The sequence below is a fragment of the Lingula anatina genome, chromosome 1 (genome assembly GCF_051362555.1).
Source record: "Lingula anatina isolate TDL-2025a chromosome 1, LinAna3.0, whole genome shotgun sequence".
Taxonomy (NCBI): domain Eukaryota; kingdom Metazoa; phylum Brachiopoda; class Lingulata; order Lingulida; family Lingulidae; genus Lingula; species Lingula anatina.
In genome coordinates this window covers 35,635,088-35,647,621 of record NC_141767.1, presented here as the reverse complement: position 1 = coordinate 35,647,621, position 12,534 = coordinate 35,635,088, and the positions used below count along the sequence as shown (strand labels likewise).

The 12,534-nt window shown below is 35.8% G+C and overlaps 1 protein-coding gene across 2 annotated transcripts in view; it reads right to left on the bottom strand.

The window, feature by feature from the left end:
- Positions 1 to 196: 196 nt before the first annotated feature.
- Positions 197 to 12,534, bottom strand: part of LOC106172001 (uncharacterized) — a 36,110-nt gene continuing 23,772 nt past the window's right edge. Inside the window, exons 3-10 of one of the 2 annotated variants that reach the window (XM_013552573.2) lie at positions 12,431 to 12,505; positions 11,905 to 12,063; positions 9,459 to 9,551; positions 8,431 to 8,457; positions 6,747 to 6,956; positions 5,271 to 5,373; positions 2,902 to 4,989; positions 197 to 2,700 (exon numbers count right to left, since the gene is read on the bottom strand). In XM_013552573.2, the coding sequence (XP_013408027.2) occupies positions 2,639 to 2,700; positions 2,902 to 4,989; positions 5,271 to 5,373; positions 6,747 to 6,956; positions 8,431 to 8,457; positions 9,459 to 9,551; positions 11,905 to 12,063; positions 12,431 to 12,505 (2,817 nt within the window). In that variant the 3' untranslated portion in view covers positions 197 to 2,638. The remainder of the gene's footprint in view (positions 2,701 to 2,901; positions 4,990 to 5,270; positions 5,374 to 6,746; positions 6,957 to 8,430; positions 8,458 to 9,458; positions 9,552 to 11,904; positions 12,064 to 12,430; positions 12,506 to 12,534) is intronic. The other variant, XM_013552574.2, reaches the window with a different exon arrangement.

Here is a 12,534-nt window from a genome sequence, read left to right as displayed (position 1 = left end):
AAGGATTTCTTGTCACAAGATTTAGTTTTCTTTTTTCTCGTTTTTGTAGTCTATGTTAATATTTTAAACTTGTCGCACCAGTGTTATCTATTACAAATATTGCTTCACCTTAACACAAATAATAATAATAATAAATTGATCAATTAATAAAAAGTATCCCAAGCACAATCAGGAAAAACAAAGAACCTGCAATATCTATATTTTACATTTTCATTTATTTCAAAATAAATATCATTTGATTATCTTGAATCATAACATCACATGTAGTAACACTGGTAGGGAGTACTCAGCTAGAACCCCCACACTGCTCACTTTACTGTTACAGGCAGTATATATGGTATCACTAATCTCTCAAACACTGAGAAATATTTTTCCAAGCAATTTGTTAATTTGACTCTCTAAGTTTTTACAGACTTTCTCTCAGCTACCTTCACAAGAATAAACTTCTGGTGGCACACGTTTTTTTTTTCCTGTAGACTTAAGTAGCAAATTCTACACTGACCTAATGTTTTTTTTTACAACTTCAGATATTGTGAGCACATGCCGTGTAACATGGCTTAAACGTGCGTTACATTTCCTGATACTGGTAGTAAATGTTTGCAAACTGTTACCCAAATTGTATTGACTTAAATGGAGTTCACTTTTCGTGAACATCCACTTTGATGTGTATTAGATGAACATTTTCAGCGTCCTGTTTGTCATTTCTTGACATGCAACAATGACATATTACTTTCACAGATGCTATATACCCTGTAAGTTGTAATATGTAGGTTAATATTGTGTTCATTTGGGTAAAAACAGAAGAAAAAAAGAGGTCTGATCAGCTCCAACTAACAAACAAAACTAATGGATTTCTCTAAGACTCTACAACAGACTAGAAAAGGAACTGATGCAAGCTTAATAATCACAGAAATATACACCCGTAAAATGTTCCCAAACTTTCTAAATTGATACCAAATGATTATCCCTGTGTTTAAAAAAAAATACTTGACCCTTTCAAAATAAAATTTATAAGTCGTGCTGAAGTAGTTACTTTCCTGACAACCTCTTAATCTTGGTCTACTCAGGTTTTGCCAGGTTTAAATTCACAAATAAGAGAAAATTCCAATACATAGAAAGTTACAGTAAAGTATGTAATTTGTACCATCACAAACAAGGACTAAAGGGCATCTTGTCAGACCAATTATGTAAGCAATCACAGTTTAATATGACAGAATACCAAGACTTTCAATCAGTTATGAGAGTGATAACTTTTTCTAGACTTGACATATCTAAATTTCTGATTGAAGTTTTAGTCCACTTCAAAGTCGACTCTGGATATAAGAGGACAAGTATGTTGAATTCTGTTAAACCCACCAGAGTTTTTTTCATAAATGGTATAACAAATCACAACAATACTGCCTGTAAAGCCATTATTGTGGTTAGTTTTTGATTCTCCCTTCCTCTACACTGCTACATATGAAAAGAAATATCTTAGTTTCAATTATTCAAATAAATAATCTATGTACAGATACTATATTCAACATACACAACATACAAACAACAGTAATCAAACTGTACACTGATAATTTGTACAAACAGTTGAGCAGCAATCAGCAGAACAGTTGACATATTTTACACTACACTACCCTGTATTCTCTAACTACACAGGTTGGGAAATTTGTGGCATTTTAATCTATCTTGGCAAATACAGAATCATAAATTAAGAAAGAAAGTGTAGAGGTTAATAAATTAAGAGGTTACTGCATGACCATACATAAAAATTAATGAAAATTGATGAACTAACAAACTAACAGATATTAAAGCGGCAAAATTTTCAAGCCCATTTTCCATGGATTCTGAGTCTTTGTTCACTGCATTCTTGGTTCTACATTCTTGGGCAGAAATGATCTGGAAGAGCAAGTGTGGTAAACTTTGCCACATAAGCTACAGATATGTTACACTGTAAGACTTAACAATGCTGATATAGATGGTGTGGTATAACAATTTTCTCAGAACTATAACTGACACTGTTATAACAAGCGCTAATATTTGATACCAAAGGATCTATAAATACACATCATCCAAGCTACACAGCAATACACCATCTTTTGAACACTTCAAATTATTAATTAACAATATTTCATTTTTGTTTTTTCTTGATATTTCTGCTATCTTCATAAAATGGATCACATAATAAAAAATGTACAATCAACATTTGTGCACAGCCATTTTTCATACATATCAATCAACAGTAGTTAAACTCAAAGTCTTTTTTTATGTGGTTCCAAAATATAATTTGCATATTCAGACTGACGCTACTTGGCCAATGTGTTAGTGGAACACTCTAATATAGAGTATTTTTAATTGACCTATTCTTTTGTGACTTGATAGCACCAAGAAAACATCATTTGATTTTATGCTTTATCTAGCATATGTCTCTAAAAGAAAAAAGTACACTAAACTATGTTTTGAAATAAAGATTTGCTGCGTAAAGTCATAAATAATACTGTACTGGTAAACACTTTTGGGATTTGATTTTTCCTTCTGACTGATACGGAACTAAATCTTATGTACAAAAATAAATATTTCTGTGTCAGGGTGTGATGTGCATGAATACTGCAAGAGGAGGTCAGAGGTCATTACAGGTCATCAAAGGTCATACTCCATCTACTGGATCATAGTCTTCATGTTGCTCTAAAGGAATTGTAATAATGGTTCCTACAAATAGAATAGACAAAATTAGTAAACAAATGAAAATGTAAGTGTGTTGTCTTTATATATAAAACTTCTGGTACAAAAGTGGTCAAGCAATATTCAGTAAATTAAGTGTAACATTTTTCCCATTTGCATACATTTTGAATAAATGGGGAATACAACTGAACAAATTAATCGAACACTTTTTTCCACACTAAATCTCACCTTGTGGTTCAGAGAAAACAACAATGGATTTCCTGGGAACTGTCTCTCTTTGGCACCTGGGACAGCTGCACGAGGGCTGTGAGCTGGCAGAAGTGATGGCGGCTCCATCTTCTTCCTCGTGCTCATCACCACCATCATGATGCTGAATATCTGGTCCATCCTCCATCCCTTCTGTCACCTCTTCTATGGTTGGAGTGGTCTGATAAGACAAATGAGGGTGCGAGAGGCGCCTTGAGGTGCCTGCTTGGATTGTGGCTGAAGAGGTACGAGAAGAAGAAACTGTGCAATAAGGAGTGGTAGAGTTTGTTGTTGTTGTTGTAAGAGGCTTTGGCTGTGGATTTGACAATGATGAGGATAAAGACAGAGGTGACTCAGTCTGGAGGGAAAGAGGTAACATTTGAGCACCTCCCCCTGTTGCCATTTTATGAACTTGACAAAGCTGCTCCCCCTGGCGAACAAACCGAACCTCATTGGACTGCAAACCTGTAGGGATACTGTATGTTATTTCGTGCTGCGTGCACATGTAGGAGACCACTCCAGGTAAGATTTGTGGCCCCAGAACACTTGGGCACGTACACTGTGCTGTAGTGCTATTGTTACCATTATTGTTGTTGACAAGTTGTGCTTGGTTCAAGTTCCGATGAATTTCCAACTGCTGTGCCAACAGAGCAGCTGGCACTGCTCCATCTGAATCATCACTGACTATAGGACTAGGGGTGGTCCCAGAGAATGAATAGTGTGAGGAATCGGACTGCTCGTGTTCATTTGACGGATAATTTTTATAATTGTTACTTCCAGTTCCAGCTTTCTGCTTATATGTCCGATGAGGTCTTGGGGGAACAGCTGGAGGTTTCTCGGATTGTTCCTCTAGTTGTTTTTGTTGCTGTTGTTGGTGATGTCTGTGGTGATGTAAATGTACTGAGGGTTCATGCTCTCCTGAGGAACAACTGCTGCAACTGAACCGAATTTCCTGCACTCTTTTACAGTTAGGTTTTGAACACACGTGCTCACCCATGGCACAGGTGGGCCTTAGATGAATAGGTGGCAACCTAGGAGGTGCCTTTTTCTTCTTTTCCGCTGAGGAATCATAATAAATATTTGAATTGTAACTACTGACATCACTTGGGACAGTGTCGGAGCTTCCATATGTGCTCTGATTACTGATATCATTGTTTGAGTTATAATCACATTCCTGTTCTGACAAAATAATCTCAGCAGAACTTCTGCTATTTGTATTATTATTACACACTGGCACAGAAACTGGTCGTTTGCTATTACTACCATTACACAGCGACCTTTGACATGTTGTAGGCGTAGCCACTCCAAACTGCCCTCTTGTGGCAGAACTCTGTGTAGTCAAAACTGAGTCTTTATTATAATTGGATGCAGCATGGGAATGGCAAACTCCCATTTTCCTTTGAGTTCTATGTTTTCCACAGGAACTGTGGACATCTTTAGTTCTTGTGTATGGGGAAGCCATGCTGGATGAAGCATGCTCCCCCGATTTCATAGTCTGGGGCTTACTCACCGAGTTATGATGCCCGCTGCTGGCATTGGCAAGAAACAACGTCCGAGTACAAGGGGAGTAAGTATTCACTGAATCACCAGTGACTTTACTTCCTGAATATGAATTTGAATTCCGTCTTTGGTGATAAGGGGATGCCACATTGCCAGTTTGGCTGCCTGCAGTCCTGTGAAACTTATCAGCTCTTTGAATAGAGTTTTTTGTGCTGACATCTTTTTGTAAATAATTATCTGGTGGCTGTTGATACTGTTGTTGTTGTTGCTGCGGGGAGTATGGACTGTACACATTTTCGTAAGTTCTGTTTGAGTATGAATTATGAAAGGCCTGGCCAGTTGATGTCTGACCAGAGTGTCTACTGACCATGACTTGCATATTATTCCTGGCGTGGTGTTGAGAGTGACTGGCACCCTCCATTGCGTGTGGGGTTAGAGCCACTGTTATGTGGGCTGGGAGAGAAATAACACTATTTGTTCTTGCCAAGTCCACACGAGGTGCGGGAGCATTTTGGGAACCTTGCTGACACTCCAGTGTTGAACTGTTTGAACCTGTGGGTTTCAGGCAATCTGGAATAGCACAGAAAATGTATTATAACTATACATCCTTTAAATAAATAAATAAATAAATAAATAAATAAATAAATAAATAAATAAACACATTAAAATACAAACAACACTATTTTATGTTTATGAAAATCAATTTCACTGACTGTGATTCACTTGTCAAACACGACTACACATTCCACAAGTTATCATAAAATGAATTCTTAATTTCTAATTAACCAAATCCATATGCCCAAAATGGTTAAACAATGGAAGAGCTCACCAAACCTTCAGTAAAGACTCACCCAAAATGTCAAAAAGACAGAGTGGACAGGTATGGTTGACCAGCAGCCAAGGGTCCACACAGGCCTTGTGGAATTCATGGTTACATGGAAGCAGGCGTAATACCTGGAGAAGACAACAGAAATGAGCTGATATGATAGTTCACAAAGCAACATAGTTCTGATAAATAGTGAAGAAAACAATACAAATTCACCAACAATAAACAGAGTAGAGAAGCCCTTAAAAAAAGAAGGAATATATGTAATATTTCATACGTGAAAAATACAATACATGGTCTTGAGTTGATATATCCTAAAGTGCTTGATTAAAAATGTCTACTACATAAGTTTTTCTACACAAGGACTTATGAACTAAATCATTAATGACATGAAAAGGTATTCAGATATGTGAACAGAAAGGGAATTGGGCTTACATTGCAAAAATGGGCCAATCTATTTATCTTTTTAACAAATAAAGGCCGAAAACAAATAGATCTTCCAAATGAAGACACTTTACAGTTCATTAATTGCATAACCAATACCCAAAAAAAAACAACAAAGAAATATCATTATTGAACTTCTATTGATAAAAAATACACCAAATCTGCTGAGACTCGTGTCCTTTTGGCCTCAGATTTGACTGAGTGCGTCATCACATGACTGTACATTTCTGGCAACTCATCTGTATCTAACTTGGCTAATGAACACATGCATGTCATGTTTAAGAATTAGCAAAACAATAAACAACCACACACCAAACACTTGGACAAAGTGGGTTCAGTTTTCATACAGTGCAAAATAAGAAACATATAAACCTTTTTTTAACTTTTCTACATTTCCTTTAACATGTAACTATCATTCTTGGTAAAAATGAACATGGAGTGGTAAATTTGCTCTTTTATTTTCAGACAAAGAAAAAATTCACCCTCATGTTACATGTCCACTATTTATGTTCCCATCAATTTTTTTGGTCACTAGTGACCCTTGCCTTAGATGCTTAGCAGGGTTTTCTACCCCCTGCCTGAGTTATATTTTTCCTAGCTTGTTGAACAGCTATTTGAGTAAAATGATATATTTTCTTTTAGCTAATTCACTTTTTTAAAGGCAATATTTACATCTATTGGTCAGTGTATTGCATTATTTGAGTAAACTGTTGAAAGCCCTTTCAAAGTTGTTTTGCCCAAATTAATTTGTTTCTACCAATTTGCTGAATTCCATACTAAACATGAAGTATTTTGTTCCTTTGTTGAAAGCTAAAATCCTTAATTTCTAATTAACCAAATCCATATGCACAAGTGTTTAAAAAAATATCTGCTATTCTCAAAATAAAGACAATCTAAAATAGATGAGAAAAACACAAATCATAACAAATATCTGCCTAACTTTGCTACATAATTTAGGATCAGTTTTATGTTATTTTGTAGTTTTTTATTTCTCCAAGAGCATAACATAAACGTTTGTATCTATTAAAAGCTTAATTTCATATATACCCCAACTCACCTGCCCATCCTTATATTCTTCCAAGCAGATTGCACATTGTGCGTCAGCGCTTGAGCTTAGACTGTAGAGGTCTGGTGTAACTGTGCGGGAGGGGGAGGGCCTGTGTTGATTTGGATGACTTCCCAGACTCTCTGTATGCTTGCCCAAACCCTTAAACTTTCTGGTCTCTAGCCTGGCAATAGCCCTTTTGGAAAGTTCTGTGAGAGATGCCTGAAATATCAAGACCAAAAAAATTAATTTGTATTATAGATTGGTTTAATCTTGCCCATTAAAAGAAGGAAACAATGTCTCAAGAGGCTCTAGGTTCTGTCAACTTTTTGTATTTGATTGTGCACCAATATGTCAAACAAAATTTTTAGGTTATTTAATTCAACTACATCTTTTTATAACTTAAGCTCATGCTCAGCAATGTTTCTGCCACCCCTCCCCCCTTTTCAGATAAGCAACTTTTTCCCTTGCAATCCTAGCTAAATTAGAAGTTTTACTTATTTTCCCTAAAATATTATTGCTTTCCTGTGTATATATTGATATAACAATACGAACAGGTCAGTGAGTACAAATAATTTAATCAAAGAAAGATTACACCAGTCCTGCTTTTTATCTGAAGCATATTTGAGAAAAAAAAATAGCTTGGGTAATAGTGAGAAACAAACTTGATAAAAATTTGATGAGGGTTCATCTTTGAGCAAAGACCACTACACAATGTAACCAAAGTTTAATACTTAAACTCAACCATGGGTGGAGGACATAAACAACTGAGAATAATGCATTCTGATAATGAACAGTATTCTGAAATTTGGACAAAATGTCAGTAGTATGGTCAAACCATTCCCCTCGCATTGATTCCTGCGATCAGGTTCTGATTGAGACCCCACCATGCTCCAAGCAGCCCTCCAACCCCTGCAATCTCTGAGGGCTTTGAAGATTGACATTCTCTTGATGTGTTTACCTTTTCAAAAACACAAGGCTTAAATATTTCATACTTTCATCTTACTCGATCAACAAAATAAAATCAATGAGGACCTATAGGTATTGATGTCATGTTTTTGTTTCAAGGGGCTTTGCGGCTGGCCTCCCATCTCCATTATCCCTCGCCCAATCAATAGTTAATTAGCTTTAAGTAAAGCCTATGCAAACAAATCCAGTCTCCGCCGGGTCTCACCTTTCGAGGCACTTTGAAGATGGAGACTTCAAAATGAAGTGGCTATAAGTAATCAATAAGTAGGGAGCTTAATGACAAAATTTGTTCAGACTTAAGACCTCCTATGGATAAGACACTATGCTTTCATACAAATACATAAAAAACAAGTACATTAAGTGTATGAAAGGGCATCAAAAGGTAGGAAAAACACAACGCCCATGGTAGCTTTACCTGTAATAGCTGTCAAAGGGTGGCTGTTCTTTCAAAGTCCTTTATGTTTGATTGTGTCAAAGGGGATTCAATGCCAAAAACTCTGGACCACAATCAATGTCTGATAAGTTGCCAAACATGCCTGCTACATTATAGACCTCGAGGACAAGTATTTAACCCACCCTAATCTCTCCCAATTAGATACCAAATAAAAATTATACATGTTGTTGTCAGATGCAAGTTTTTCAAATGAGGGTGAGAGGAGGGTATCATCAGACCAGGATAAAGCCATGACTACTGTCCAAAAAATATACTTGAAAAAATCCTACGTACCTCCGCTGACCTGTTCTTCCATTTCAGCTGAAAAAGTCATAAAGACAGGACGTTAAATAGTTAGCTTACAAAAGCTACTTTGTATGTAAAGTAGGCCTGCAAAACTCAACTGAAGGCATTACACATTTCAAACAGTTAATCTAAGGAAGCTAAATTGTATACAACATCAAAAAAAGTAAAACTGATTTAAGACAGAGTTAAGATGTATTAAGATGGATAGCCTTAGGAGGCTACTTTGTAAGAAAAGCAAGTAATACATGGAAAACTGACTGAAGACACAAAGTTAAATAGTTAGCCTTAGGAAGCTACTTTGTATATAAAGTAAGCATGGAAAACTGATTACAATGTTTAGTATTTCAACCTGTGTGGCCACAGCTAATGTAACCAGGTAGACATAAAGCCAAAGGCAGAACAACTGTAATCTTTTAAGTCACAAAGTGACTTAGGGTGGTCCATAAATTGAAGCACAGAATACACCTTCTGTGCATCAGCTTTAAATTTTAACTACATATCCCTTTACGTTTATAAACCAAGCATATCGTTTTTCATCAATAAACAAGTTGTTTTCAATCACACTGGAGGCAATGGGGCAAATCTTTTTTTTCTTTCTTTATCAGAATAAAGCAAGTATAACGATTGATTGAAATTAAATGACTACAATATGCCATGTCTGAAACATTCAATTTTTTAGCTGAAATATGAGAATTTGTTTATAGGTAGTGTCAGTGGTTTTAGGAAAATTTTTGGTATAAAAAGTAACGCAACTTTTGTGATTGATTGTCAAAAATAAATGATTTAAATTTATGAACATTGAAATTTTACAGCAAAAATGTGGTGTCAAAGCATGAAATGATAACTCATTTGATTTGTATGGATCAAAGTGTTAGAAATTGTAGTAACTTATATGGATAAAGTGCTACCAATGCATCATTAAGATGAAATTTGGATTTAGGCAAGATATCCAAAGAGCATTCAAAATCTACTTTAAAGCATAATTTATCTTTTTTCATTAAAAATTGATATCTCACCTTCAAAATAATTACCAAGCAGACTATACAGAAGAGTACAACGACGGCCAGCAAGATGCCCATGTGAAAAAATTCCTTGTCAGTGGCTGCCTGCTGAAATAAAGAAATAAACTGGGGTAGATATCAAAATTACCAAGAAACTCAAAATATTGATGATATAATAAAATATATTATAACGCTATGCAATGTATACGCCTATATATATGTATGGTCATAAAAAGTTCATATAATCTGCCCACCAAAAACAGAACAACTCACATCCAATCAAAAGAAGATACCTCCCCAATGCCATTTTACCCTTGTAAAGTTAGAAAAATAGATGGGGGAACTACAAAATCTGATGCAGTTTCCTGTAATGCATAAGAGCCACTACATACAAAAACACTTTCATGTGGGTTGGAACACATTAACGCAAATAAGTGTTGTGTATCTTCCTGCACAGGTGCTTTCTATGTAAAAGGCATTCTCGCGACCTGGGAAGTCAACGAAACGTGTATAATCATATTTGCTACAGCAGACCACCTTAGCCAGTCTTTTAAGGAATGTTTTATTCCCAGTTGAGTTATTTACAGAAGCCTGGGTAGAAGCAACCTGTAAAGGCATCTTTTTAGGAACAGAAGCGAATTACCAAATTTCAGCAACTCCCTCACGAACAAACACACTTTAATATATCAAACAAGCCCCATGCGGCATATCAAACAACTCTTTCCATGAGAAGATAAATTGCTTAACCCTTTCCTTGTCTCTAAACAGACACTTCTCAGAGAGAATTTCAAGAATGGATTTCAAAGAAGTATAAAATTGATCACTTTACTTTCAACCAAGGCAGTAAAATGTACAATTTTTATTCCCAGTTTAGTTTCCACAAATAAAAATCCTAAGGGAGAATTAAAACCATGGCTGCCACCCCAATTAATGGAAAGTGACTTAATTGGGATTAATTCACACTGAAACACATGTAAAATAAAAAAGGAACCAGGAACATCTACAAAGGATGCTATATGGCCACAAGGTTACCATTTTTCTTTGCTTAGGGCTTTGAACCCCACGCAGATGTGTGTCTACTATTTGCAAAGGTCACAAACATGAACATATATCTCTGTGGATCAAAGGAAGCCAATTTGGCAGGCATCCTGAAGAATGGTTGAAAAGAACTTATTTTCTCTCTTCTTGTCTGCCCCTTAAGGGTAGGCACTTGAATCAGATTCCTCAGGCCATCTTTTAGTCCAAATAAAATTCCACACTGAAATTGGTCAGATTACTTGAAATGGCCAGTTGAGAAAAACATTTAACAGAACACTGTGCATTTAGAGCTCCCATCTCACTTTCCCAGCCATCAATATGAGACATCAGACAATAACATTTTGGATGAAGTAGACCTTTTCAAGCATGTTGTACAGTTCAGAAAGAGAATGAACCGAAAATAAATGACTTTGTACTGAATGCCTGTTCATTAAAAAAAAACCAATCTCTGAGAAGAAGAATCAGATGTCAAATAAAATTATCTTCCCTACCGGCAGTTAAAAATTAGCATAAATTCTAAAAAATGGTTACTTGAAAAATAAGAGAGCATTATTCAGTTTGTATGTAGGCTAGACTATTTAAGTTGAGAAGATCAAGGACACAAATAAATTTCTTTTCACATTACTCCATGCATGTGCACAGACCATGTAATCTAAAGTTTTGGGTGCTACATAAATTAGCATTTTACTTTTTAACTTAAATAAAAACAAAAAAAGAAGAGAATATAATGAACCCAATGGTGTAATACAAGAAAGAGATAAATAAAACTTTAGAGGAAATGATAAGACTGCACTGAAAATTTAGCCTGCAACGTTGGAAAGACTGCACCCTTGCTCGTGCCTTTGCAAGCCCATTCACCGGTGAGGATTAAACCCACTTACCCTAATGGACTTTTTGTGATTAAAATTTTTGGCTGTTATTGAGAAAAGGTGTAATGGCAGAAAGATTGACTTCTGTAAGGATGGAATGAAAAGAGCCAATGCTATGTGATGCCTAGACCTCACACTATAGGGTTGTCTCCCTTTTTAACCACTAGTGTGGGAATGCAGGGATCTGATATTCAGGAGGTTGTGAGAATAAAACCAGAACTATAGAAAGTATTTCAATTTGATATCTAATTCAAGTAGACTTGTGCTAAGTGGGAGAAAAGCTACAAGTAAGCTGTGTGGCACTTGTCCAGGAATTATTTTGAGATCACTTTATCCAAGGTTAGGTCACATCTGTGTCCCATCCTTCAGGTTTTTTTTTACAAGAGAGGAAAGCTGCAATTTTCTTCCTTAAATCATTTTCAAGTTAAACTGGTAGCATACAAACATGCAATTATAATATTAATATTTATTGCCAGTCCCTCTGCAACTCCAATAACAATGAGAGAGAGAGAGAGAGAGAGAGAGAGAGAGAGAGAGAGAGAAGACCAACTTACCTCTTCTGAAACTTTCTGAGGATGAATATGCCTCACTATCCTTGCTCTTGCCACTTTCTGCGTATTTACAATTTTCATGAGTTTTGTGGCTTCTTTCTTTTCTATAGTAAGGACTGGGCGCTCTAAGATTGGCAGACCATCTTCATGGTGTTTTTTGAGCTGAAAACATTGATACAATTAGTCTAAATATCTATAGGACATTTTATTTCTTACAACATGATCTATAATTTTGTGCCATTATATAATACTTATGCAACTTAAATATGGCATAAGAATATCTTTCTATCTTTCTTCTTGTTGACAATCCTCTTTTGACTACAAACATTGCTATTACATGAACACAATGCATGAAAGTCTAAAAACATCATCATCATCAGCATAACACAACAGGAAATTATGTTACAAAAAAAAAAGAAAAATGCAGTGGATAAATAATGCAATGACAGTTAAAATGATACAATTAATGGTAAGTTATGGTTTACAGTTAATTCCTCAGACTCAGGACCCTGTTTGTGGTCTACATTACCTCTGCTGCTGCATGGGGATTATCTGTGATATCAAAGACAACTGCTGTGGCCCCTCGCTGAATTGCACGTTTTGCCTAAAAATATCAGACAAAAAAACATGAGT